This window comes from Stenella coeruleoalba (genome assembly GCF_951394435.1).
Source record: "Stenella coeruleoalba genome assembly, chromosome: 16".
Lineage (NCBI taxonomy): Eukaryota > Metazoa > Chordata > Mammalia > Artiodactyla > Delphinidae > Stenella > Stenella coeruleoalba.
In genome coordinates, this window is record NC_137162.1 from 32,380,651 (window position 1) to 32,408,110 (window position 27,460).

At 37.9% G+C, this 27,460-nt stretch overlaps 1 protein-coding gene across 1 annotated transcript in view; it reads right to left on the minus strand.

The window, feature by feature from the left end:
* TBC1D12 (TBC1 domain family member 12) overlaps positions 1-27,460 on the minus strand; it is a 95,544-nt gene that overhangs the window by 45,824 nt on the left and 22,260 nt on the right. Inside the window, exon 2 of the mRNA XM_079899650.1 lies at positions 1,221-1,344. Within this exon, the coding sequence (XP_079755776.1) occupies positions 1,221-1,344 (124 nt within the window). The remainder of the gene's footprint in view (positions 1-1,220; positions 1,345-27,460) is intronic.

Genomic DNA, 27,460 nt, shown 5'->3' on the forward strand with positions numbered 1-27,460 from the left:
GGACACCATCACCTTCATTTCCTGTTCCACACTGATTTTTGCACAGTATCTGATTTTTATCATAGCAAACTAGGAAAAACCAGATTCACAAGAATACGATGCCACAGAAAATAATACATTGCCATTTAATGTTGAAATTGTGTACTACCTCAAGCTATCAGTCTGCACCATATCCAGCAGATGTGTAGCATCACTGAGTTTGCCATGGTTCCCCCCTGCGTTAGCTGCAGCACATGGGGTGCCCTAGGCACACAGCTTGGGAATCACAGCACTACAGTTTTAAGTCTCAGCAACATATAAACTGGTCACTATTTTAATTACTTGTAAATAAAATTAACTATAACAAATGCTTTTAAAGATCTAAAAATTATGTTCTCATTTACTTGGGAAACCTGTTTTTCATTTGAGCAATAAAAAGAACACTAGTAAATACTTAAAGGAAGGTATTTTTTCCAGTTTGATGATTATTGCTTTAATGTGATTATTTTTATAAATGCTGGATGTGCTAAATTTGATAAATTACAACTGGAAGGAGAGAAATAGGAAATTTATTATAATATCTCCTGAGAAACAGCTTCTCTAAAATTAAAAATGCTACAAATTGATACAGTCTCACTGCATTCCAGTCTCACTTATCTCCTAGTACTGAGAAGCACAAGCTCAGGAGTCAAACAAGATCTGAAATTCTTAAGAACTCAAGAATATGGATATTAAAACAGATAACAGAAGTAATGGCTCCTAAATTACTAGAAACAGACTATACACCCGCCCTCTCACAAAGTCCTTGGTTAAGACAGAAAACCAGAAAAGTGACCAAGGAAAGAGTTCGACCTCAAAATCTACTCGGTTTTCACTTTATGCTGCTTTATCAGTTCACAACTACCCATTATCCATAAAATCTGTGCCGCTGGCAAATGCTACCATGTTCGGCTAGAAGTCAAAGTCTGTGGTGACAATGGTTTGCTAAGGAAAAAAAAAAGCCATCCAAGGAATAACTAGGAAACAAAATCAATGTTCTATGACTGTAAAGAATTTTCACAACCATAAAAGATAACTGAAAATATGTCATGCTTTAAAAAAAGTTAAAGTTACTACAAATATCTATAGTCCCAAAATTTTACATGTTAAAAAGAAAAAGGAATGAAAATAGAATATGGTTAATTATCTAGAAAAGAATATCTGAAAAGCAAGACAAACCACATGGCTACATTAGTACTTACCTGCTGAATGATTTTGGAAGTTTTCTGAAGATTCTCTCTGGGAGGGACTTTACCAAATAATTTCCAACCAGGAGCACTATGTACAACTGACTTGAGTTCCTTTGTCCTTTTCGGAAAAAGGTTTCTGAAACACAGAAAAGTTACATGAATTGTGTTTCTGGTAACCAGGGAACTACTTAATAATAATTTTTAAAGTACGCTTATCCTCAAGACAAATACAAAATACTTTTAAATAAAATTATTTCTACTACTTATACTACTGACTATTAGACTAACAAGACTCACTTAAGACTACCTGGCTTATAAAGAAATATTAGAAGAATCATCAACAGAGATATTAGAGAGATAAACAAATTGGGAGAAAAATGACAGCTGTAAATAAAATGTAAATATTTGCTTTGAGTTAGCTACAAAGTGTACTAGAATTGACTATATATATACTTGACAATAAAAGCCAAGAATCTGAGAACAAAAAAGTTAAAGAGAACTTATATAAAACAGGTAAAGGATTAAGTAATACCATCTTTGGGGAAAATACTATTTAATTATTCTCAGCAATAATTTGTTATTGCTTGAAATAAAAGGGTATCTACTGAGCCTCTATTCCTATAATATATGTATATGCAAGTTGTTTTTCCTAGGACAGGTATGCACAAGAAAAGCTTACTGCAAAAGCGTCAATATGTAACCTAGTAAGAAACTATCTCTCACTGAAAATCTAAAAAAAGAATCTGCACAAGGATCAAGGATTTTAACTATTATCTCCATTCCCTTACCAACCAAATTAAGTATCTATTGCACATGTAAGCAGGAATGATATTCAAAATATGTATACATCAATACAGCATGCCAGGGCACCATGAACCAATCAGAAAGGTACAATGAATCCAACTGAATATAAAGCCTTCATATAAGGTGTGATATAAATATTCATTAAGAAAATTTAAAATTTTCACATACAGTTACAAACAGTCACAAAGTATTTGAAAGCCCAAATAACTCAGGCTTTCAAAATATCATATAAATATATCTGTTCTTAAAAGTACATTATTGTGATAAGAAGGGGGTAAGTTTTTAATGCATAACGTTAAGGCTGTTCTTCAAGTTTAGAAAGGTATCAACAGACTCCTACAAAAGAATATGGGTTAATGAATAATAAGTTAAAGAAACACTCTCACTTCCTTGGGTGTGCAATGGAAGTGAACTGATGACAATTCAGAGTAATTTCTGCTTAGGATACTCTAGAGGTTTCATCTCTGAGACCACATATAGCAACTCAATTCTCTATTTTATAAGATCTCTAAGTTGGAGGTTTTCAATAATGATTATACTGAGGACTGGTATATTTATAGTAAAATTTCAAGCCTCAAATGATGGCCTATTAATTTAAACACTATTTGATATCTTATGTGCTGCTCATCAATTTATTGCCTATATTCACCTTGCAATATATGCTCTGTGACAACATGGAATTCCTTTGAGCATTTCTCCTTTCAAAATAAACATGAGGCTGTTAAGCTTACTCGATAGAGGGCACTGAAGGGACACCACAGAAGAAAGGGGCTCTGCTCTCCTGTGGCTTCCAGCTGATGCAGAGTGGGTCAGTGGTTTGGGTATGAGGATATCCAGTAGAACTCTGCTCAGTCACATGCCCAGAACATTAAGTGCCTGAGCAAACTTACAGCCTCAGCAACTCAACCTGCAGATGGCTTTCCTGAAGTCTTATTAACATGTAAACTGGCACCCAAAGGCTTCCTGCCAGCACTGATGCACCAATTCCCTCTGTAGGTCCCATACAGCTCACTTGTACTCCCCAGACAGTTCTCATCAAGCCATGCTTCCTCCACAAGCCTCTATATGGCCTGCCTACACACCAAAGCTTTGCCATCCAACCATGCTAAACACAGGAGAAAAACTTTGTCACCATGGTTTATGCAAAGGATTCTTGAATATGACATTGAGCTTAAATCTAAACATCTGCACTTCAAAAGACATCACTGATGCAAAATAAAGCAGTAGAAAGATCTAGAATTCAATCCCTCCACCAAAGTAAAAACTGAGACGGAAAGAGCAATTGGAATCAACCATTTTAGAGCTACAGAACCTTATCAGACACTTAAAACAACCAACAGAGTGTGTGAAAGGAGAGGCTGTTGATCTTTCTTAAGTTAACAGCATGTGTGAACCAACTACCATCCCCCATTCCTCAGCTCCTCCCTCCTGTAGTTGTGGGGATAGCAGCCCACTGGCTCCAGGAGCAATAGTTTCTGGAACAGGCAGCAGCAGCTTCCATTGGTGGTATCTATCAGAATATTAAAAGAGAACTCTTTTTGTCCCTTTTTTTGATCCAGACATTTAAGGAAATCTTTGTCAGGTCACCAGCTAACTGCAGCAATAAGAGAACAGAAACTTGCAACCACACACAAAAAGGATTACACACTTTGCAAAAACAGTTTGGAAATAACACAAACAGATGACTCCAGCCCTTAATGAGCAAAAATCAGCAATCACTAAGAAGTGAGAGAACAGATTTACATAGTTACCACATTATAATACTTAGAATGTCTAGGTCTCAACAAAAAAATTACAATAAATAGTAAGAAAGAGCAAAGTATGGACAATTCACAGGAAGAAGAATTTGGCAAAAACCATTCCTGAGGAAGCTGAGACAATGAGATTACTAGTCTAAGATGTTAAATCAACTGTCATAAATATTCTTGATGAGCTGAAGGAAACCATGGACAAAGAACTAAAGGAAATCAAGGGGGGAAATGTAGAACAAAATGAGAATATCATTAAAGAGACAGAATTATAGAAAGGAACCAAACAGAAATTCTGGAGCTGAAAAGTAGAATAAAATTAAAAATTCACTATAGCAAACATGAAGGTAAGACAACTGAACTTACTGAACTTATCAATTATTCCTAATTGAATTCAGGAGCACAAAGAAAAAAGAATGAATAAAAATGAGCAGAGTCATGTACTATAAGAGTGCCAGAAGCAGAAGAGAAAAACAAAGGGGCAGAAAAAATTTTGAAGAAATAATGGCTAAAAACTTCTCAAATATGATGAAAGATACAAATCTACACAACCAAGAAGCTCAACAAACTCCAAGCAGAATAAACTCAAGGAGTTATACTCTGAGACACATTATGGTCAAACTGTCAAAAGACAAAGGGAGAATTCTGAAAGCATCAAGAGAGAAGCGACTATCAAAAACAAGGTATCCTCAATAAGATTAACACCCGATTTCTTATCAGACACTATGGGAGTCAGAAGGTGTCAGGCTGACATAATTTAAAGTTCTGAAAGGAAAGAAAACTATCAACTGAGAATTCTATATGCAGCAAATCTATCCTTCAAGAATGAAGGAGAGGGTTTCCCTGGTGGCGCAGTGGTTGAGAGTCCGCCTGCTGATGCGGGGGACGCGGGTTCGTGCCCCAGTCTGGGAGGATCCCACATGCCGCGGAGCAGCTGGGCCTGTGGGCCATGGCCACTGAGCCTGCGTGTCTGGACCCTGTGCTCCACAACGGGAGAGGCCACAGCAGTGAGAAGCCCGCGTACCACAAAAAAAAAAAAAAAAAAAAAAAGAATGAAGGAGAATGAAGATATTTCTAGATAAACAAAAGTTAAGGGAGTTCATTCTTAACAGATCTGCCCTACAAGAAATGTTAGGAGTTCTTCAGAGGGAAATGAAAAGTCAAAGCCATAAGAAGAAATAACATTGGTAAAATTAACTACATAGGTAAATGTCAAAGCCAGTATTATTGTACTTTTTTGTCTGTAACTCCACATTTTTCCTATGTGATTTAAGAGGTAAATGAATAAAATAACCTTTACAAATTTATGTTGTTGGGCACACAATGTATAAACATGTAATCTCTGACAATAACAATATAAAGGAGAAGGAACAGAGATGTACAGTAGCATAGTGTTTGTACACTAATGAAACTAGCTTATATGCTAATGAAATGAATTTGGTATCATTCAAACTAGGTTGTCTTAAGTTTAAGATGCTAATTGTAATCCCTAAAGTTACCACTAATAACTTCAAAATATACATAAAAGAAGGGAATCAAAATGGTATACTAAAAAGACTCAACTAGGGCTTCCCTGGTGGGCGCAGTGGTTAAGAATCTGCCTGCCAATGCAGGGGACATGGGTTTGAGCTCTGGTCCGGGAAGATCCCACATGCTGTGGAGCAACTAAGCCCCTGTGCCACAACTACTGAGCCTGTGTTCTAGAGCCCGTGATTCACAACTACTGAAGCCCACATGCCTAGAGCCTGTGCTCTGCAACAAGAGAAGCTACTGCAATGAGAAGCCCGTGCACCACAACAAAAAGTAGTCCCCAATCACTGCAACTAGAGAAAGCCTGAGCGCAGCAATGAAGACCCAACACAGCCAAAAATAAATAAATAAATTTATTAAAAAAATTAAAAACTCAACTAAATACAAAAAGTGATAATGGAGAAACTGAGGAACATAAAACCATGTAAGACATACAGAAAATAAGAAGCTAAATGGCAGAAGTAAATCCTTTCTCATCAACAATGAATTTAAATATAAATTGATTATACTCTGCTATTAAAAGGAGAGTGACTGGCAGACTGGATTAAAAACACTATATGGTGTCTACAAGAGATTCATTTTAGATAAAAAAATACAAAGAGGTTGAAAGTAAAAGGATGGAAAATTATATTGAAAGCAAACAGTAACCAAAAGAGAGCTGGAGTGGCTATATTATTGTCATACAAAATAGATGTTAAGTCAAAAAGGCTACAAGAGGCAAAAGAGAACATTATATGTTGGAGGAAGAAAAGTTTAATCCAGTAAGAAGATGCAGCTATTATAAATATATGCACACCTAACAACAGAGCTCCAAAATATATGAAGAAAAATTGATATTGAAGGAAGAAACAGACAGTTCTACAATAATAACTGGAGACTTCAGCACCCTACTTTTTTTTTTTTTTTTTTTTTTGCAGTACGCAGGCCTCCTCTCACTGTTGTGGCCTTTCCCGTTGCGGAGCACAGGCTCCGGACGTGCAGGCCCAGCGGCCATGGCTCACGGGCCCAACCGCTCCGCGGCATGTGGGATCTTCCCGGACCAGGGCATGAACCTACATCCCCTGCATCAGCAGGCCACTGCGCCACCAGGGAAGCCCTATAGTACCCTACTTTTAATAATAAAACAACCAGATAGATCAAAAAGGAAATAGAAGACTTAAACATTATAAATCAATTAGGCCTAACAGGCATACACAGGGCATCCCACTCAACAACAATAAAATACAAATTCTCAAGGACACATGGAATATTTTCCACGATGAACTATATGTTAATGCAGAAATATTATAGTAAGTTTTAAAAAATTAAAATCACACAAAGTATCTTTTCCAACCAGAATAAAATGAAACTATAAATCAATAACAGGAAGAAAACTGGAAAATTCACAAATATGTGGAAATTAAACAACACAGTCTTTTTTTTTTTTTTTTTTTTTTTCAGATTTTGGCCACACCCTGCAGCATGTGGGATCTTAGTTCCCTGACCAGGGATCAAACCCACACCTCCTGCATTGGAAGGCAGAGTCTTAACCAGTGGACTGCCGGGGAAGTCCCTAAACAACACAGTCTTAAATAACCAATAGGTCAATGAAGAAATCATAAATTAGAAAACACCTGAGATGAACTGAAATGGAAATACAACATAGCAAAACTTGCGAGATACAGCAAAGGCAATGTTAAGAGGAAATTTTATAGTTGTGAACACCTACATTTAAAAAGAGCCATACCTCATATCAATAATCTAACTGCAGCCCTGAAAAAAACTAGAAAAAGAAAAACAAACTAAACTTAAAGCTAGCAGAAGGAAGGAAATAATAAGGATCAGAGTGGACAAAATGAAACAGAGAATTGAAAAACAATAGGAAAAAATTTTAAGCAAGTTCTTTGCAAAGATCAACAAAGTTGACAAACTTAGCTAGACTGACTAAGAAAAAAAGGGAAGATTCAAATTGCTAAAAGCGGAAATGAAAGTGGGAGATTACTACGAGTAAGAAGTATATGGGGGCTTCCCTGGTGGCACAGTGGTTGAGAGTCTGCCTGCCGATGTAGGGGACACGGGTTCGTGCCCTGGTCTGGGAAGATCCCACATACCGCAGAGCGGCTGGGCCCGTGAGCCATGGCCACTGAGCCTGCGTGTCTGGAGCCTGTGCTCTGCAACGGGATAGGCCACAACAGTGAGAGGCCCACATACCACAAAAAAAAAAGAAAAAAAAAAGAAAAAAAAAGAAAAAAAGAAGTATATGAATACTATGAACAACTGTTCACAAACAAATCAAATAACTTAGTTGAAATGGAAAAATTCCTAGATATATACACATAATACCAAAACTGACTCAAGAAACAGAAAATCTAAACAGACTTATAAGTAAGGATATTGACTCAACATCAAAAACCTCCTAACCAAGAAAAGCTGAGGACCAGATGGCTTCACTGGTGAAATCTAACAAACACTGAAAGAAGAATACCAATTTTTCTCAAACTCTTCTAAAACACTGAAGAGGAGAGGAGTTACATAGTTTTCCTGGGTCTCTCCCATGTATACATGTTATTAAATTTTTGTTTGATTTTCTGTTAATCTCTCATGTCAATTTAATTCTTAGATCAGCCAGAGAAACTCAGAAAGGTAGAGGAAAATTTCTTCTTCCCCCACAGCTCCTTCAAGATTGTTTTAATGTTTTTCCCACTCATCTTTTGTATATTCATTTTTTTTAAAATTTATTTAATTTATTTATTTTGGCTGCATTGGATCTTCGTTGCTGCCCACGGGCTTTCTATAGCTGCGGGAGCAGGGGCTACTCTTCATTGTGGTGTGCAGGCTTCTCAATGCGGTGGCTTCTCTTGTTGTGGAGCACGGGCTCTAGGCACAAGGGCTCAGTAGTTGTGGCTTGCAGGTTCTAGAGCACAGGCTCAGTAGTTGTGGCTCACGGGCTTAGTTGCTCTGTGGCATGTGGGATCTTCCCGGATCAGGGCTTGAACCCATGTCCCCTGCATTGGCAGGCAGATTCTTAACCACTGCGCCACCAGGGAAGCCCTGTATATTCTTGCTATGTTTATTTCTAGTATTTTATTTCTATTGATATTGAAAAATAGTACTTTCTCTTCCATATATCTACTAATGGTTTTTGTACATATAATAGCTATTAACTTTTGTATTTTAGCTTTATATCCTATTACTTTATTGAATTATCTTACTTTCCATTTATTCTCATGGATTATATGGGAACATATTCATATTACCTGAAAATAAAAGGTTTTACTCTTTACAAGTCTTTCAATCTAATGTTGTCATTGTGCTAGCTAATACCTTCAATACAATCTGAAAACAGTATGGTGAAAGTGGATTCATTTTCTTGTTAACTTTAAGGGATCCCTCCAAAAAAAACAAAAACAGAAACAAAAAACCCCCAAAAACAAAAAACTAAAGAGCAGAGAACACTTCCTAACTCATTCTATGAGGTCAGCATCACTCTGATACAAAGCCATACAAAGACTCTAGGAAAAAGAAAACTACAGACCAAATTCCTCAAAAATCCTCACCAAATACCAACATACGGAACTCAGCAGCTATTATAAGGATTATACACCATGACCAAGTGGCACTTATCCCCAGAATGCAAGGGTAGCTCAACATATTAAAATTAATCAAGGTAATTCATCATAGTAATAGAATAATGGGTAAAACCATATGATCATCTCCACTGACGTAGAAAAAACATTTGACAAAATCTGACACTCTTTCATGACAAAAACACTCAATAAACCAGGAATAGAAGGGAACTTCCTCAACATGCCAAAGACCACATATGAAAAATCCACAGTTATCATCATACACAGTGATGAAGGACTGAAAGCTTTTCCCCTAAGATCAAGAACAAGGCAGGGATGTCCACTTTTGCCAATTCTACTCAACATAGTAATAGAGCAATCAGGCAAAAAAAGAATAAAAGGCAACCGAATTGGAAAGGAAGATGTAAAGTTATCTCTTTTCACAGATGACATGATCTTATATGTAGAAAATCTTAAAGAATTCACATCAAAAAGCTGTTAAAAGCTAATTTGTGAATTCAGCAAAGTTACAGAAACACACAAAATAGGGTTGTGTTTCTATACACTAGCATGAACAACCCAAAAAAGAAATTAAGAAAACAATTCCTTTTACAATAGCATCAAAAAGAATAAAATACTTAGTATTAAATTTAACCAAGGAAGTGAAAGATTTCTACACTAGAAACTATAAAACCCTGCAAAAATAAATTGAACAAGACCTAAAAAAAATGGAAAGCATCCCATGTTCATAGACTGGAAGACTTTATATTGTTAAGCTGACACTACCACTCAAAGCAATATACAGATTCAGTAAAATACCAATCAAAATCCCAATAGCATTTTTTGCAAACACAGAAAAACCCATCCTAAAATTTATAAAGAATATCAACGTATCTCAAATAGTCAAAACAATCTTTAAAAGGAACACAAATTTGGAGTACTCACATTTCTTGGTTTCAAAACTTACTACAAAGCTACAGTAATCAAAACCTTGTGGTACTGGCAAAAGGACAGACATACAGACTAACAGAATAAAATAGCACAGAAATAAACTCTCACAAATGTGGTCAACTGATTGTCAACAAGTGTGCCAAGGCAATTTAATGGGGAAAGGACAGTCTTCAAAGAAATGGTGCTGAGAAAACTGAATATCCACATGCAAAAGAATGAAGTTGGATCCTTACCTTATAAACAAAAATTATCTCGAAATGTATCAAAGAACTAAATTTAAGTGCCAAAACTGTACAATTCTTAGAAGAAAATGTATAGGCAACTCCTCATTATCTTGGATTCAGCAATGATTTCTTATTTAAGCATGGTACCAAAAGCACAGGCAACAAAAGAAAAAAATAAATTGGACTTCATTAAAAATTTTGTGCATCAGAGGACACCATAAGAGAGTGAAAAGACAACTCACAGGAGAAAATAATTGCAAATCATATACTGGATAAGGGTCTAGTATCCAGAATATCCAAAGAGCTCTTACAACTTAAAAAAAGAAAATCCAATTAAAAAATGGGCAAAGGACTTGAATAGACGTTTCTCCAAAGAAAATCTATAAATGGCCATTAAACACACTTGAAAAAATACTCTATTGAGTGTATTCATCAGTCATTAGGAAAATGCAAATCAAAACCACAATTAGGGACTTCCCTGACGGTCCAGTGGTTAAGACTCCACTGGAGGGGGCATGGGTTCAATTCCTGATTGGGGAACTAAGATCCCCCATGCCGCGTGGTGCAGCCAAAAAAAAAAAAAAGGTGCTGCAAGGATTCAGGAAAACAGAACCCCTGGTGCGCACATGAAATGGTGCAACCACTATGGAAAACATTTCCGCAGTTGCTCAAAATGTTAAACACAGAATTTCTATGTGACCCAGCATTTCTACTACTAGGTATAGACCCAAAAGAACTGAAAACAGGTGTTCAAACAAAAATATGTACACCCATGTCCATTGCTGCATTATTCACAGTAGACAAAAGGTGAAAATAACCCAAGTGTCCATCAACAGATAACTGAATAAACAAAATGTGGCATATACTTATGTTATGGACTGAATTCTGTCTCCTCCAAATTCGTATGTTGAAACTCTTAACTCTCAGTCCCTCAGAAGGTGACTGCATTTTGAGATAGGGCCTTTAAAGAAGTAATTAAGTTTTATTTTATTATTATTTTTTAAATTATTTTATTTATTTTTGGCTGCATTGGGTCTTCGTTGCTGTGCGTCGGTTTTCTCTAGTTGCGGCGAGCGGGGGCGACTCTTTGTTGCGGTGCATGGGCTTCTCATTGCAGTGGCTTCTCTTCTTGCAGAGCACGGGCTCTAGGCGCACGGGCTTCAGTAAGTTGTGGCTCGTGGGTTCTAGAGCACAGGCTCAGTAGTTGTGGCCCACGGGCTTAGCTGCTCTGCTGCATGTGGGATCTTCCTGGACCAGTGCTTGAACCCGTGTCTCCTGCATTGGCAGGTGGATTCTTAACCATTGCACCACCAGGGAAGCCCAGTAATTAAGTTTTAATGAGATCATATGGGTAGGCTCTTCCAATCTGATTGGTGTATTTAAAAAAGAGGAAGAAACACCAGAGAGGTACAGCAAACAAAACAAGGTCATGTGAGGACACAGAGAGAAGGCAGCCATTCACAACCTAGTAGAAAGGCCTCAGAGAAAACTAAACCTTCAAACACTTTGATCTTAGACTTTCAGCCTCCAGAACTATAAGAAATAAAATTTCTGTTGTTTAAACCACCCAATCTCTGTATGTTTTTATGGCAGTCCCAGCAAAATAATACAGCATACAACAGAATATTATTCAGCCATAAAAAGAAATGAAGTTCTGATACATGTATGAATGAACCTTGAAAACATTGCACTAAATGAAATAAGCCAGATAAAAAGGAACTAATATAATTCCACTTATGTAGTATATCTAGAATAGGCAAATTCAGAGAAAAAGAAAGTAGAATAGAAGTTACCAGGGGCTGGGAAAAAAGGGAGAATGAGGAGTTCTTGCTTAATGGGTATCTGTGTGGGATGATGAATAGTTCTGGAAATGGATAATGGTCATAGATGTACACACTCTGAGTGTACTCAATGCCACTGAACTGCACAGTTGTACATTAAAATATGGTTAAAATGATAAGTTGTATATTTTACAATTAAAAAAGACATCGTTAAGAAAGTAACAACATAAGCCAAAGATTGAGAGAAAATATTTGCACCACATACATCTGAGAAAAAACTTCTGTCCAGACAGTATAAAGAACTCTTACAGCTCCATAAGACAAACACCTCAGTTAAAAAATGGAAAGAGATCTGAATAGACAGTTTACCAAAGAAGATAAATTAAAAACTAGTAAGTCACATGAAAAGTTGTTCAACATCATTAGTCATCAGGGAAATGCAAATCAAAACCACGAGATACCACCTCACACCTCAAAAATAGCTATAATAAAAAAACACAGACAATATGAAGTATGAAGAAAAACAACGTTATACTCTGCTGGTGAGAATGTTAAATGGTGCAGCCATTTTGGAAAACAATTTGGCAGGGTTTTTTTTTTTTAAGTTAAACATAAATTTACCATACAACCAAACAATTCCACTCCTAGGTATCTACCTAAGAGAAATGAAAACATAAACCTGCGCAAAGGCTTGCACAGGAATGTTAACTGCAGCATTATTCATAATAGCCAAAATGTAAACACAAGCTAATATCCATTAACTACTGAATGTATAAACAAAATGTGGTATATCCATGTAATGAAACACTATCAGGCAATAAAAAGGAATGGGACCACTGGTACATGCTACAACGTGGATGAACTCAAAAATATTGTGCTCAATGAAAGAAGTTAGATGTATAAGACTGTATGCTGTATAATTCTATTTATATAAACTGTGGAAATGGCTAATCTATAGAGACAGAAAGTAGATCAGTGGGGATGAGAATGGGAATTGACTGCAAATGGACACAAAGGATCTCTTTGGTGTGATGGAAATGTTCTACAACTACACTGTTGTACGGTGGTGATAGTTGCATGACTGTATAAATTCAATGATAAATATTGAATTCTACACTTAATGGGTGAATTTTATGGTGTATAAACTATACCCCTACAAAGCTACTAATTAAAAGACTATTAGACTAATAATCAAACAGAGTATTAACACTGCCAAAAGTTGGTCTTCTGCCAAGTTTAGTAAAAAAGACAAAATTTCCAGGAGATTTAGCCCAAAAAAGACAACAGAAATAAATTAGGAACAAAGAAAAAGGTATAAAATCAGATACAGTAAAAAAAAAAAAAAAAAAATTTTTTTTTTTTTGGCTGTGTTGGGTCTTCACTGCTGTGCACGGGATTTCTCTAGTTGTGGTGAGCGGGGGCTACTCTTCGTTGCGGTGCATAGGCTTCTCATTGTGGTGGCTTCTCTTGTTGCAGAGCACGGGTTCTAGGCGCGCGGGCTTCAGCAGCTGCAGCATGCAGGCTCATTAGTTGTGGCTCACAGGCTCTAGAGTGCAGGCTCAGTAGTTGTGGTGCACGGGCTTAGTTGCTCTGCAGCATGTGGGATCTTCCCGGACCAGGGCTCGAACCCGTGTTCCCTGCATTGGCAGGCGGATTCCCAACCCCTGCGCCACAAGGGAAGCCCTACAGTAAAAATTTTAAAGGCAAGAGAATACTGTGAACAACTCTTTGCCAATAATTTAGAACATTCTGACAAAATGGGCAGGTTTATGGAAAAATATGACTTACCAAAACAGACTCAGAAGAAATAGAAAATATCAGTAGTCCCAAACTATTTGAAAAACTGAAACAATAGTTAAAACCACCCACCTCCCCCCAAAAAAATCAGGCATGGGCTTCCATGGTGGCGCAGTGGTTGAGAGTCCGCCTGCCGATGCAGGGGACACGGGTTCGTGCCCTGGTCTGGGAGGATCCCACATGCCGCGGAGCGGCTGGGCCCGTGAGCCATGGCCGCTGAGCCTGCGCGTCCGGAGCCTGTGCTCTGCAACGGGAGAGGCCACAACAGTGAGAGGCCTGCGTACCGCAAAAAAAAAAAAAAAAAAAAATCAGGCACGAAAAGCTTTACATGAAAGTTCTACCAAATTTTTAAGATAGATATTGCACCAATATTGTATAAAATATTTTAGTGAATAAAAGAGAGAACAATCCTTAATTAAGTTTGTAAAGCCAATGGCAAACACAGACAAGAACAGCTTAGGAGAGTAAAATTACAGAATAATCTAACTCATGAACATAGAAACAAAATATTGGCAAACTAAATATAATCTTGTATAACATAGATAAATACATCATGACTAGGTTGGGTTTACCTCAGGAATGCAAAGGTAGTCAAACATTACAAGGTCTTAAATGTTCTTCAATACATGAACAGAAAAAAAGGGAAAAATTGTATGGTAACTTCAATAAATGCAGCTGAAAAAAGATGGTAAAATTAAATATTTCATTTACGATAGAAACTTTTGTAAAAGACCTAGAACTCCTTAACTTAATAAATGACACCTACTAAAAATCTACAGTAAATGTCATTCTTAATAAAATTCCAGGAACATATTCTTTTGAAATCAGGAATAAGACAAGGATGCCACTATCCCCACTTCTACTCAACACTGTCCTGAAAATCTTAGTGCAATAAGCAAGAAAGAGAAATAAAAGGTATAAGGATTGGAAAAGAAGAGCAAAACTCATCATTCACGAAAACATGAAAGTTTGTATTAAAGACTCAAGAATCTACCATCAAATTAGTTTAGCAAATGGTTAGCTGTAAGATCAAAAAACAAAACCCAATGGACACAACTAGAGATTATCATACTGAATGAAGTCAGTCAGAAAGAGAAAGACAAATACTATATGATGTTACTTAAGTGTGGAATCTAAAATATGGCACAAATGAACCTATCTATGAAACAGACTCACAGACACGGAGAACTGACTTGCGGTTGCCAAAGGGGAGGAGGGGAGGGAGAGGGATGGGCTGGGAATTTGGTGTTGGTAGATGCAAACTATTACATTTAGAATGGATAAACAACAAGGTCCTACTGTATAGCACAGGGAACTATATCTAATCTCCTGGGATAAACCATAATGGAAAAGAATGTTAAAAATAAGAATGTCTCTATGTGTACAACTGAGTTACTGTGCTGTACAGCAGAGATTGGCACAGCACTATAAATCAACCAAACTTCAATTAAAAAAAAAAACAATTTTGACTTTGTATCCATCAACAACAGCTAGGAATGAAAAAGTCCAAGGAGATATAATAGCAACAAAATATAAAGTATCTGGGAATAAGTCTAACTGAAGTTTTCTAAGACCTTTACGGAGAAAAGATACAATCATCCTGAAACACATTTTTAAAAGACCTAATCAAATAGACAGCTTATATTTATAGAAAGGAAGATGCTATCATAAAACTATCAATTCTCCCCAAATTTATCTATAGATTCCATGCAATCCCCATCATAAGTCCAACAAGGTATTTGAAGAACTTGAAAAAACAACTTTAAAATTTATATTAAAGACTGAAAGGCCAAAAATAGCCAAGACACTTTGAAGAAGAAAAGGGTAAGGCTGACTTACCCTACCAGATATTCAAATTTATTAAGACTATCATTTTTAAGATAGCATGGTATTGGCCCAGGGATAAAGAAACTGATCAATGGAATAAAGAATACACAACTCAGAAACACACCCAAGCATAAATGGAAACAGGCAGTAATGCAGATCAGTAAGCAAAGGATAGATCATCTAATAAGTGGTGCTGGGACCTTTGGCTATCAATGTGGGGAAAAGGAAATTGGATCCCTACCACCTACCACACATAAGAGTCAGTTTTCAATAGATTAAATAGTTATAGCAAACTTCTAAAAGTTTTAGAAATACAGGAGGATATTTTTATAATCTTACAGTAGAGAAGAATCTAAAAGCAAGACCCAAAAGCACTAATCATTTTAAAAAACTGGATAAAAATTACCAACATTAAAATTAAGAACTTCTGTTCAAAGGCACTATAGAGAAAGTATATAAATTTGGAGGAGAAACTCCAAAACACATAATGACAAACAACTGGTATACAGAAAATATAAAGAACTCCAACTAATCATTTTCATAAAAGACAAACTAATAGAAAAACAGATAAAAGCTATTGCACAAAGAGGGAAAACAAACAACAAATAAAGAAACCTATCGAAAGATATTTAGCCTCATTGGTAATAAGTGAGCTCACAAACTAAAACCAGAATAACATTTTATGTACACTGGACTGGCAAAAACTAAGAAATCTGATACCAAATTTAGATGGAAAGGAACACTGAGAGGAATTTGCGTTGATGTAATCACACTTGTCCCAGTTGCATACACTACACTACCATCTAGGATTATACTTCTAGCTACTCTAGCTAGACTCTAGAGAAAGTTCTGGACATGTGCACTAGAAGACATATAAAAGAACAGTCAAGGCAACACTGTTCAAAAGAGCAAAAACCTTTTAACAATTCTAAGATCCACTGACAGAAGAATAGAAAACTTAAATTGTGCTGTATTAGTAAATGTAATATTATTCCACAGTGAAAATGAACCAAAGCTAAATCCATCAACATAGACAAAGCTTAAAAACAATGCTGAGTTTAAAAACAAGGGCTGGGCGGCGGGGGGCGGGGGGGGGGGGGAAGGGGGATGGGACAAGATGCAGAGTTCACACAGTGTATCATTTTTATAAAGCTCAAAAACAATACAATAATAACAAAAATAATGTGGCAAAAATTATTCCTTAAAACACCAGGGGAATTCAGGACAGTTGCTACATAGTAGCGGTGAGCAGGATAGTAAGACACTCACAGGTAGTATATTTTCAACAGTAGTGTTGATAATGTTCTATTTCTGAGATTGGGCAAAGGGTTCACTAATGCATACTGTGTATCACAATTCACATGTCTGTTTCATATTTTCTTTTGTATGTGTCAAAAAAAAAAACCCACCAGTTTTTATTAAGTTATATAAACCTAATGTCCCAAGTGGAACTCCCTTGTAACTGAAGAGCACTAACTAAAACAATTAAAAGATCTCATATTCTTAACCTTCCACTGAGGAGCTATAAAGTTAGCCTTTTCCTACAGTGTGAGGCATCCACTTTTGCCACAAGCTTAGGTATACTTATTTGGGCCAAAGTTAATAAACGTTTCAGATTTTAACCACTCCTCTTAGAGTCAATTCACATTTATATATAAATTTGTCTTCATCATATTGAGGTATTTAGTCAGAAGCCTCACACTAACAATTTAGCTCTTGGAGGCTGGGTGGGGGGAGTCTACAATGAACAACCAGTTTTGTTTGTTTTTCACAGCTACCACCAACTCCAATCATTGATGAGAATCAGATCTCTAATTACAATCTTAACTGTTTCAGATCTAAAGACCTATAAATTAGTCTACAGCCATACCACCATGAACGCACCCGATCTCTTCTAAAAACCTATAAATTGCTTGTCTCCTCACAACAATGCATGAACAAGGTAGTGCTTGTCAGGTGAAAAAAACAGCATTTCATTCTCTAGAATTGAGGGGGTACATGTATAATTAATTAAAGCAGGGTAACCATAAAGTAAAAGAACATAAGCATTTTTTTTCAAATCCAGGGAAGCACAACTTCAAAGAATGTGACCTGGCTGGGAACACAGACAAAGCAACAGAATGAGGAGACCACAAATGTAAGATGTAATTATACCAAAGGACAGTGATAACCACAGATCAGAAAACTCATGTGCAGAGTTTTACAAGGAGGCTTTGGGGGTAGTTATGTCTATACCTTTACTTACATTTAGATACTGTAATCACTACCAAACATATTCTCATTTGAAAAACTAGAAGCTATACATATCAATACTGTACATTATACCTCTTTGAGTTACAAAACAGAACTCTTTAAAAATCACAGCCAAGGGGCTTCCGTGGTTAAGAATCTGCCTGGCAATGCAGGGGACACGGGTTCGAGCCCTGGTCCGGGAAGATCCCACATGCCACGGAGCAACTAAGCCCGTGCGCCACAACTACTGAGCCTGTGCTCTAGAGCCTGCAAGCCACAACTACTGAGCCTACACGCCACAATTACTGAAGCCCAAGCGCCTAGAGCCCGTGCTCCACAACAAGAGAAGCCACCGCAAAGAGTAGCCCCCGCTCACTGCAACTAGAGAAAGACCGCACACAGCAACGAAGACCCAATGCAGCCATAAATAAATAAAGTCACAGCCAAAATGCCAAATATACACCAATTTTTGAGTAAAGACTCTTAGAAATTATTCTGCATCATTAAAAAAAAGTTATGCATGTATGTATGTGTTTATGTGCAAAATTAATTTACAAGAATATTTTGGACTTCCAAAGTTAAAATCAAGGAATACTAACTACTTAAATCAAACAACAGTAGGTCTTTCAATGGATGTAGTTTCCGAAGAATTTTGCTATGACTGGCAGGGATACAAAGGAAAAAAGCAAAAAACAAATAGATGGCCTCCACAATAAAAAGTGTGGCTCCAATATGTATTATAGCACAATATTACAACGATGAGAAGTTCAGAATGAAGTTTAAATTCTCATTAAGTCATAAAAGCAAACCAAAGCTAAATACCTTATATTTACATGTCCAGTAACCTTGGTTATTATAAGAGATTTCCTTAAAGGAAATACGAACCCACAGGTATCCAATTGCAAAGAAAGGCCACCAGATAATGTTTCACATTAATTTCTTATGCCACTAAGAAATTTTGGATTGCGTTTTCAGGTTATCCCTTGCCACAAAAACTATTTATAATGTAGCTAAATGGCATATACATCTGCAATGAAAATTTTTAAATATTGTTGCAAATACACAGAATTATATTAAAACAGCATTACAGATCAAATGGGCTTCTACTCGTTAGCCTACAAAGAGAATCACCACTTTATTAAATCTTAAGGGGAAAACACAATGAAAAGGTACATAAATAGGCTAAAAGTGTGCCATACTCTGTCCTTCCTCTTATGCCCAATCCTTTGTCCCTCCTAATCCGCCATCCGGGGACTGGTCAAGTTGAGGTCTCAATACAAATAAATGTGTAGGACTAGATTCCTCCTCATCACCTTTTCAAACCAAAGAGCCTCCCTCTCTCTCTCTCCCCCCCCTACACACACCCCTTTTTCCCATCCCCCACCCCCCAAGGCAGTCAAAGTTCTTAAATTTAAATCAACACTAAAGGTTTCTTTGCAAAACAAACTAAATGTGTTCAAGCACCCACACCTGAAAGAGGACAATTCTTTCTCTCTGAATTCTGGAGGTACTGTATGAATGAGACTTACACGGCAGTGTTGGGAGAGGGGGTCATTCATTCTGTCCGTTTCACGTTTCAGGGGAAAGGCAGGGCAGAGGGCCACTCCTAGCTTCTCTTTTCCCCCTTATCCATCCCCAGTTGAGGGGATAAAATTCTGGTGACAGACATTGCTGCCAAACAGCAGAGAAGATACAGTCTGCTCTACTTTTCTAATACGCAGGTCATTTCCTCTGCACCCCTCTGCCCCCCACCTCCACAGGAAAGGCCTGCTGTGCTAGTGACTAGCTGGATACATTTAATTCAGTTGAAGAATTAGGAGGCACACTGCACCCAAAGGCATGTCTTTCAACACAGATTTCATGAGTATGGTGTTTTGAGGTCCTATTTGTCTGTGTCCATATCTTTTTCTCAACTGATTCCAAACCCAGATGGGCTGATAAACAGGTGTTCTCCCCAAACCCCCAAAAGTCAAGTTTTTATAAGTTGAAAGGTGTCTTATTGCTTCAGATATACTGGAAATATTAAAAACTATGTTTTCTAGTTCAGGTTTTTTTTTTTTTTTCATTCTGTGACACATTTTGTCAGTATATATAAGGAATAGGGAATGGTAGTGATAATCCATCTTTCCCCCATTAAAGTCACTCTCCACTCCAAATCAACACTATGTTCACATACACAACCATCTACACACACAGAGATACAAACACACTATCTTCCATTCTCTCCACTAACTTGTGTCCACTCTTCATAACAAAAAGAAATTGAGAAAATCTCTTGCACCAGTTAAGAAACAGCACTAGCTGAGAAACAGCAGTTCAATGTTTCTATATTGCTGAAAACATAAAGAAAAAAGAGACACACCAAGAAAAAACTGATGTGGGGATTAGAAGAGAAAGAGGAAGGAAGAAAAAAGGCCAAGCCTTCTCTTTAGTGGTTTTTATAATAAAGGTTGATGAATGGCTCTTGATTGTTAATACCTGTTAATACTTGCTTCACTTATCTGTGTCTGTTTCATTTTTCTAAGATTTCTTCATTTCTTTTACCGCACTGAAAGAGTTACAGATGATATAAAAGAGTCAGACCTCTTGCATACTACACCTTATTAAAGGATAAAGCTAACCAAAAAGGGGCAAAACTTACTCACACCATATAAGTTCTCTGCTCCTCATTTCTAAAGTAGAATCTCCAGTACTTGGGTCTTTAAGAATTGGCAAACCTACTTATATATCTGAGTAAAAGACATTTAAACTCCATATTTTCTCAGATTGTGGAACCTGACACAGCTACAGAAAACTCTGACTACCTAATCCTGAACCTTCTTACTGCCAACAATACTGTCACCTCTAACAAAACAAAAAACACTGTTTTTGCCTAACATTTACATATATATGACTATTTTAACGTTTTAGATTCATCAGATAAATTCTAATCATCACTTAAATGTAGTTGTACATTAAAAAGAGGTTAGAATACTTTTCCAAACAGGAAAAAATTCAACTTTAATCAAGAGAGGAAAATCAGCTTGAAAAACTAGAAATCATAATCTGATCTTCAAACTCTGTCTCAGCAGAAGTTGGACCTCTGAAAACACAGCAGCTTCCTGGACTTTGTACTTAAGTTTCCCCAAAGTATAACAGAAGGCCAAAAATAAAACATTATCTAGTGAACATGGAATGCCACAGTTGACTACATAATTAATTCAAAGAAGTATAAGTACTGTCTCTTTAAAACGCGGTACTTCGGCTACCCTTGAGTATTTTGGATTAAAGATCTGGCATGAAGATTACTTACATTCTTTCCAAACCTCAATCATTTTTCACTTGAAAAAGACTTTCAGCTGACTATATGCAAAAAAAAAAAAAAGTGGTTTTTTTGCTTTGTTTTTTTTTTTTTTTGCCAGATAGGTTTTTTTTTTAATTCCAAGAATTTTCTTTTTCAGGTCATTTCTGGATTTTGTCTTTGTCATTATTACAAATCCTAAAAATCAAAAAATAATAGAGAATTTTATTTAATACACACTGCTTAATTAACCTAAGTATTGCCATAGATCAGGACTATCAGAAAAGGACAGAATTCAGTATCATTTATTCCTTGTCAAAAAACCCCAGAATTTCAATGCTGAAAGTAAGGTTATAATTGTTTTTAAGTACTTCAGAGATGCCAGGGGCCTCAGACAGTAACCAAGTCAAAGGTTCGTCATCAAGAATCAGTGAACTTGGGACTTCCCTGGTGATGCAGTGGTTAAGAATTCGGCTGACAGTGCAGGGGACACGGGTTCGAGCCCTGGTCCGGGAAGATTCCACATGCCGCAGAGCAACTAAGCCCGTGTGCCACAACTAACTGAGCCTGCGCTCTAGAGCCCATGCACCACAACTACTGAGCCCACGTACCACAACTACTGAAGCCCATGCACCTAGAGTCCGTGCTCTTCAACGAGAAGCCACTGCAATGAAAAGCCCACGCACCACAACAAAGCGTAGCCCCTGCTCGCCGCAACTAGAGAAAAAGCCTGTGCGCAGCAAGGAAAACCCAACGCAGCCAAAAAAAAAAAAGAACGTGAACAGGCTAGAGGAGGTCCATGAGCCTCCTCAAACTGTATGCACAATTTGAAGTAAATGATGTACTCATGAACATTTTTCTTGGGCAACTGTCTATAGCTTTCATCAAATGCTCCAACTATTCAATGTGCCACCCCACCACCCCCAAGAAAGGTTCACGAGCCACTTCCCAAGGTCACATCAATAGTAAGTGTTGGAGCCAGATCTCTTCACACAGTTCCTCTTCTTTTAGGTCACATCAATAGTTAAGTACTGGAGCCAGATCTCTTCGCACAGTTCCTCCTCTTTTTAATCACACTTATCTTGTTCATGTCCTCCACAGAACAATCAAGACACAAGAGCTTCACAACTATGCCTATTCTCTTTCATCCTACACATTGCCAAAATGTTTCTTGATACTCATTTAAACAGTTCAAATACATAAATTATTTTCTTCTTTCTCCTGTGTTCAAGTCAGCAAGTTACCTTATGGTATGTCTTATTTCTTTTAGTAAATAAGTTTCAGGCAATATCTTACTGATAGAGATCTTTTTATTCTTTTGTTGCATGGGAAAACACAATTGAATACAATTAAGGGGGGGAAAGGTAATTATAAAAATATTCTTGCTTTTCTGCTACATACTAATTACATCATGTATCAAAGGCCTCAGGAAGAGGAACTCCGTTGCTTTAAGCCTAGTGTAGTACCTAAGACATTCAGAGGAAAGCCAGAAACCACTAGAACAAAAGAGGAAGGATACAGTTAAGAACTTTTAGGAACATGAGCAGTAACAAGGAACAACATCAGCAAAATATGAGCAACATATTCCAGTCACCAGGAGGTAAGACATCTTTTAACCTCTAAGAGAAAGTTTGGGTGACTTCCCTGGTAATTCAGTGGTTAGGAATCGGCGCTCTCACTGCCATAGCCCTGGGTTCAATCCCTGGTCAGGGAATTAAGATCCTGCAAGCTGCGCAGCGTGACCAAAAAATTAAAAAAGAGAGAAAGTTGGGAAAGAAAACCAAGCTAACAGATAATGATGAATAAAATTAACCACGTGTGAATACTTATCCATTAATGCCTCTTATATAAATAAAACTATGTTAGTGTTTTTGTTTACAATAAAAGATATCTTTTCATGTATTTAATCTTCATATACACGGTTCTGGGGGGGTGATAAAAATGTTCTAAAATTGTGGTGATGGTTGCGCAACTGTGAATTGAGTAAAAATCACTGAATTGTACACTTTAAATGGACGAGTTGTATGGTATGTGAATTATATCTCAAAAAAGCTATTATTTTTTTAAGTGAAAAAAAATCAAAAGTGACAATATGTACAAAGACAAGTAAGACCAAGTGGGATGTATTTCAAGAACACAAGGCTCATTCAATACTCAAAAGTCAATCAATGGAATAATAGCATCAATAGTGAGTCATCTGGACAGAGAGGTGGAAGATGATGGAAGAGTAAGATGCGGAGCTCACCTTCCTCCCCAAAGATACATCAGAAATACATCTACACGTGGAACAACTCCTACAGAACACCTACTGAACGCTGGCAGAAGACCTCAGACCTCCCAAAAGGCAAGAAAACTCCCCACGTACCTGCGTAGGGCAAAAGAAAAAAGAATAAACAGAGACAAAAGAATAGGGATAGGACCTGCACCAGTGGGAGGGAGCCGTGAAGGAGGAAAGGTTTCCACACACAAGAAGCCCCTTCGCGGGCGGAGACTGCAGGTGGCGGAGCTGGGGAGCTTCGGAGCCGCAGAGGAGAGCACAGCAACAGGGGTGCGGAGGGCAAAGCGGAGAGATTCCCGCACAGAGGATCAGTGCCGACCGGCACTCACCAGCCCGAGAAGGTGGTCTGCTCACCTGCCGGGGTGGGCGGGGCTGGGAGCTGAGGCTGGGCTTCGGTAGGAGCGCAGGGAGAGGACTGGCGGCGTGAACACAGCCTGATGGGGTTAGTGCACCACGGCTAGCCGGAAGGGAGTCCGGGAAAAAGTCTGGACCTGCCGAAAGGCAAGAGACTTTTTCTTCCCTCTTTGTTTCCTGGTGTGCGAGGAGAGGGGATTAAGTGCGCTGCTTAAAGGAGCTCCAGAGACGGGCGCGAGCCACGGCTAACAGTGCGGACCACAGAGACGGGCATGAGATGCTAAGGCTGCTGCTGCCGCTACCAAGAAGCCTGTGTGCGAGCACAGGTCACTCTCCACACCTCCCTTCCGGGGAGCCTGTGCAGCCCGCCACTGCCAGGGTCCCGGGATCCAAGGACAACTTCCCCGGGAGAACGCACGGCGCACCTCAGGCTGGTGCAACGTCATGCCGCCCTCTGCCGCCGCAGGCTTGTCCCGCACTCTGTACCCCTCCCTCCCCCGGGCCTGAGTGAACCAGAGCCCCTGAATCAGCAGCTCCTTTAACCCCGTCCTGTCTGAGCGAAGAACAGACGCCCTCTGGCGACCTACACGCAGAGGCGGGGCCAAATCCAAAGCTGAATGCTGGGAGCTGTGAGAACAAAGAAAAGAAAGGGAAATCTCTCCCAGCAGCCTCAGGAGCAGCGGATTAAATCTCCACAATCAACTTGATGTACCCTGCATCTGTGGAATACCTGAATAGACAAAGAATCATCCCAAATTGAGGAGGTGGACTCTGAGAGCAAGATTTATTATTTTTTCCCCTTTTCCTCTTTTTGTGAGTGTGTATGTGTATGCTTCTGTGTAAGATTTTGTCTGTATAGCTTTGCTTTCACCATTTGCCCTAGAGTTCTATCCGTCCGTTTTTTTTTACTTAAAAAAATTTTTTTTCTTAATAATTATTTTTTTATTTTAATAACTTTATTTTATTTTACCTTACTTTATTTTATTTGCTTTTATCCTCTCTCTCTCTTTCTTTCTTCTTCCTTCCTTCCTTCCCTCCTTCCTTCCTTCCTTCCTTTCCTTCCTTCCTTCCTTCCTTCTCTCCCTTTTATTCTGAGCCATGTGGATGAAAGGCTCTTGGTGCTCCAGCCAGGAGTCAGTGCTGTGCCTCTGAGGTGGGAGAGCCAAGTTCAGGACACTGGTCCACAAGAGACCTCCCAGCTCCACATAATATCAAACGGCAAAAATCTCCCAGAGATCTCCATCTCAACACCAAGACCCAGCTTCACTCAACGACCAGCAAGCTACAGTGCTGGACACCCTATGCCAAACAACTAGCAAGACCAGAACACAACCCCACCCATTATCAGAGAGGCTGCCTAAAATCATAAGTCCACAGACACCCCAAAACACACCAACAGACGTGGACCTGCCCACCAGAAAGACAAGATCCAGCCCCATCCACCAGAACACAGGCACTAGTCCCCTCCACCAGGAAGCCTACACAACCCACTGAACCAACCTTAGCCACTGGGGACAACCACCAAAAACAACGGGAACTACGAACCTGCAGCCTGCAAAAAGGAGACCCCAAACACAGTAAGATAAGCAAAATGAGAAGATAGAAAAACACACAGCAGATGAAGGAGCAAGATAAAAATCCACCAGCCCTAACAAATGAAGAGGAAATAGGCAGTCTACCTGAAAAAGAATTCAGAATAATAATAGTGAAGATGATCCAAAATCTTGGAAATAGAATAGAGAAAATGCAAGAAACATTTAACAAGGACCTAGAAGAACTAAAGATGAAACAAGCAATGATGAACAACACAATAAATGAAATTAAAAATACTCTAGAAGGGATCAATAGCAGAAAAACTGAGGCAGAAGAACGGATAAGTGACCAGGAAGATAGAATAGTGGAAATAACTACTGCAGAGCAGAATAAAGAAAAAAGAATGAAAAGAACTGAGGACAGTCTCAGAGACCTCTGGGACAACATTAAACGCACCAACATTCGAATTATAGGGGTTCCAGAAGAAGAAGAGAGAAAGAAAGGGACTGAGAAAATATTTGAAGAGATTATAGTTGAAAACTTCCCTAATATGGGAAAGGAAATAGTTAATCAAGTCCAGGAAGCACAGAGAGTCCCATACAGGATAAATTCAAGGAGAAATACGCCAAAACACATATTAATCAAACTGTCAAAAATTAAATACAAAGAAAAAGTATTAAAAGCAGCAAGAGAAAAACAACAAATAACACACAAGGGAATCCCCATAAGGTTAACAGCTGATCTTTCAGCAGAAATCTGCAAGCCAGAAGGGACTGGCAGGACATGTTTAAAATGATGAAGAAGAAAAACCTACAACCAAGATTACTCTACCCAGCAAGGATCTCATTCAGATTTGATGGTGAAATTAAAACCTTTACAGACAAGCAAAAGCTGAGAGAGTTCAGCACCACCAAACCAGCTTTACAACAAATGCTAAAGGATCTTCTCTAGGCAAGAAACACAAGAGAAGGAAAAGACCTATAATAACAAACCCAAAACAATTAAGAAAATGGGAATAGGAACATACATATCGATAATTACCTTAAATGTAAATGGATAAATGCTCCCACCAAAAGACACAGACTGGCTGAATGGATACAAAAACAAGATGCATATATATGCTGTCTACAAGAGACCCACTTCAGACCTAGAGACACATACAGACTGAAAGTGAGGGGATGGAAAAAGATATTCCATGCAAATGGAAACCAAAAGAAAGCTAGAGTAGCAATTCTCATATCAGACAAAATAGACTTTAAAATAAAGACTATTAGAAGAGACAAAGAAGGACACTACATAATGATCAAGGGATCAATCCAAGGAGAAGATATAACAATTGTAAATATTTATGCACCCAACATAGGAGCACCTCAATACATAAGGCAAATACTAACAGCCATAAAAGGGGAAATCGACAGTAACACATTCATAGTAGGGGACTTTAACAACCCACTTTCACCAATGGACATATCATCCAAAATGAAAAGGAATAAGGAAACACAAGCTTTAAATGATACATTAAACAAGATGGACTTAATTGATATTTATAGGACATTCCATCCAAAAACAACAGAATACACATTCTTCTCAAGTGCTCATGGAACATTCTCCAGGACAGATCATATCGTGGGTCACAAATCAAGCCTTGGTAAATTTAAGAAAATTGAAATTGTATCAAGTAACTTTTCCGACCACAACGCTATGAGACTAGATATCAATTACAGGAAAAGATCTGTAAAAAATACAAACACATGGAGGCTAAACAATACACTACTTAATAACAAAGTGATCACTGAAGAAATCAAAGAGGAAATCAAAAAATATCTAGAAACAAATGACAATGGAGACACGACGACCCAAAACCTATGGGATGCAACTAAAGCAGTTCTAAGAGGGAAGTTTATAGCAATACAATCCTACATTAAGAAACAGGAAACATCTCGAATAAACAACCTAACCTTGCACCTAAAGCAATTAGAGAAAGAAGAACAAAAAAAACCCAAAGTTAGCAGAAGGAACGAAATCATAAAGATCAGATCAGAAAAAAATGAAAAAGAAATGATAGCAAAGATCAATAAAACTAAAAGCTGGTTATTTGGAAGATAAACAAAATTGATAAACCATTACCCAGACTCATCAAGAAAAAAAGGGAGAAGACTCAAATCAATAGAATTAGAAATGAAAAAGGAGAAGTAACAACTGACACTGCAGAAATACAAAAGATCATGAGAGCTTACTACAAGCAACTCTATGCCAATAAAATGGACAACCTGGAAGAAATGGACAAATTCTTAGAAATGCACAACCTGCCAAGACTGAATCAGGAAGAAACAGAAAATATGAACAGACCATACATAGGCACTGAATT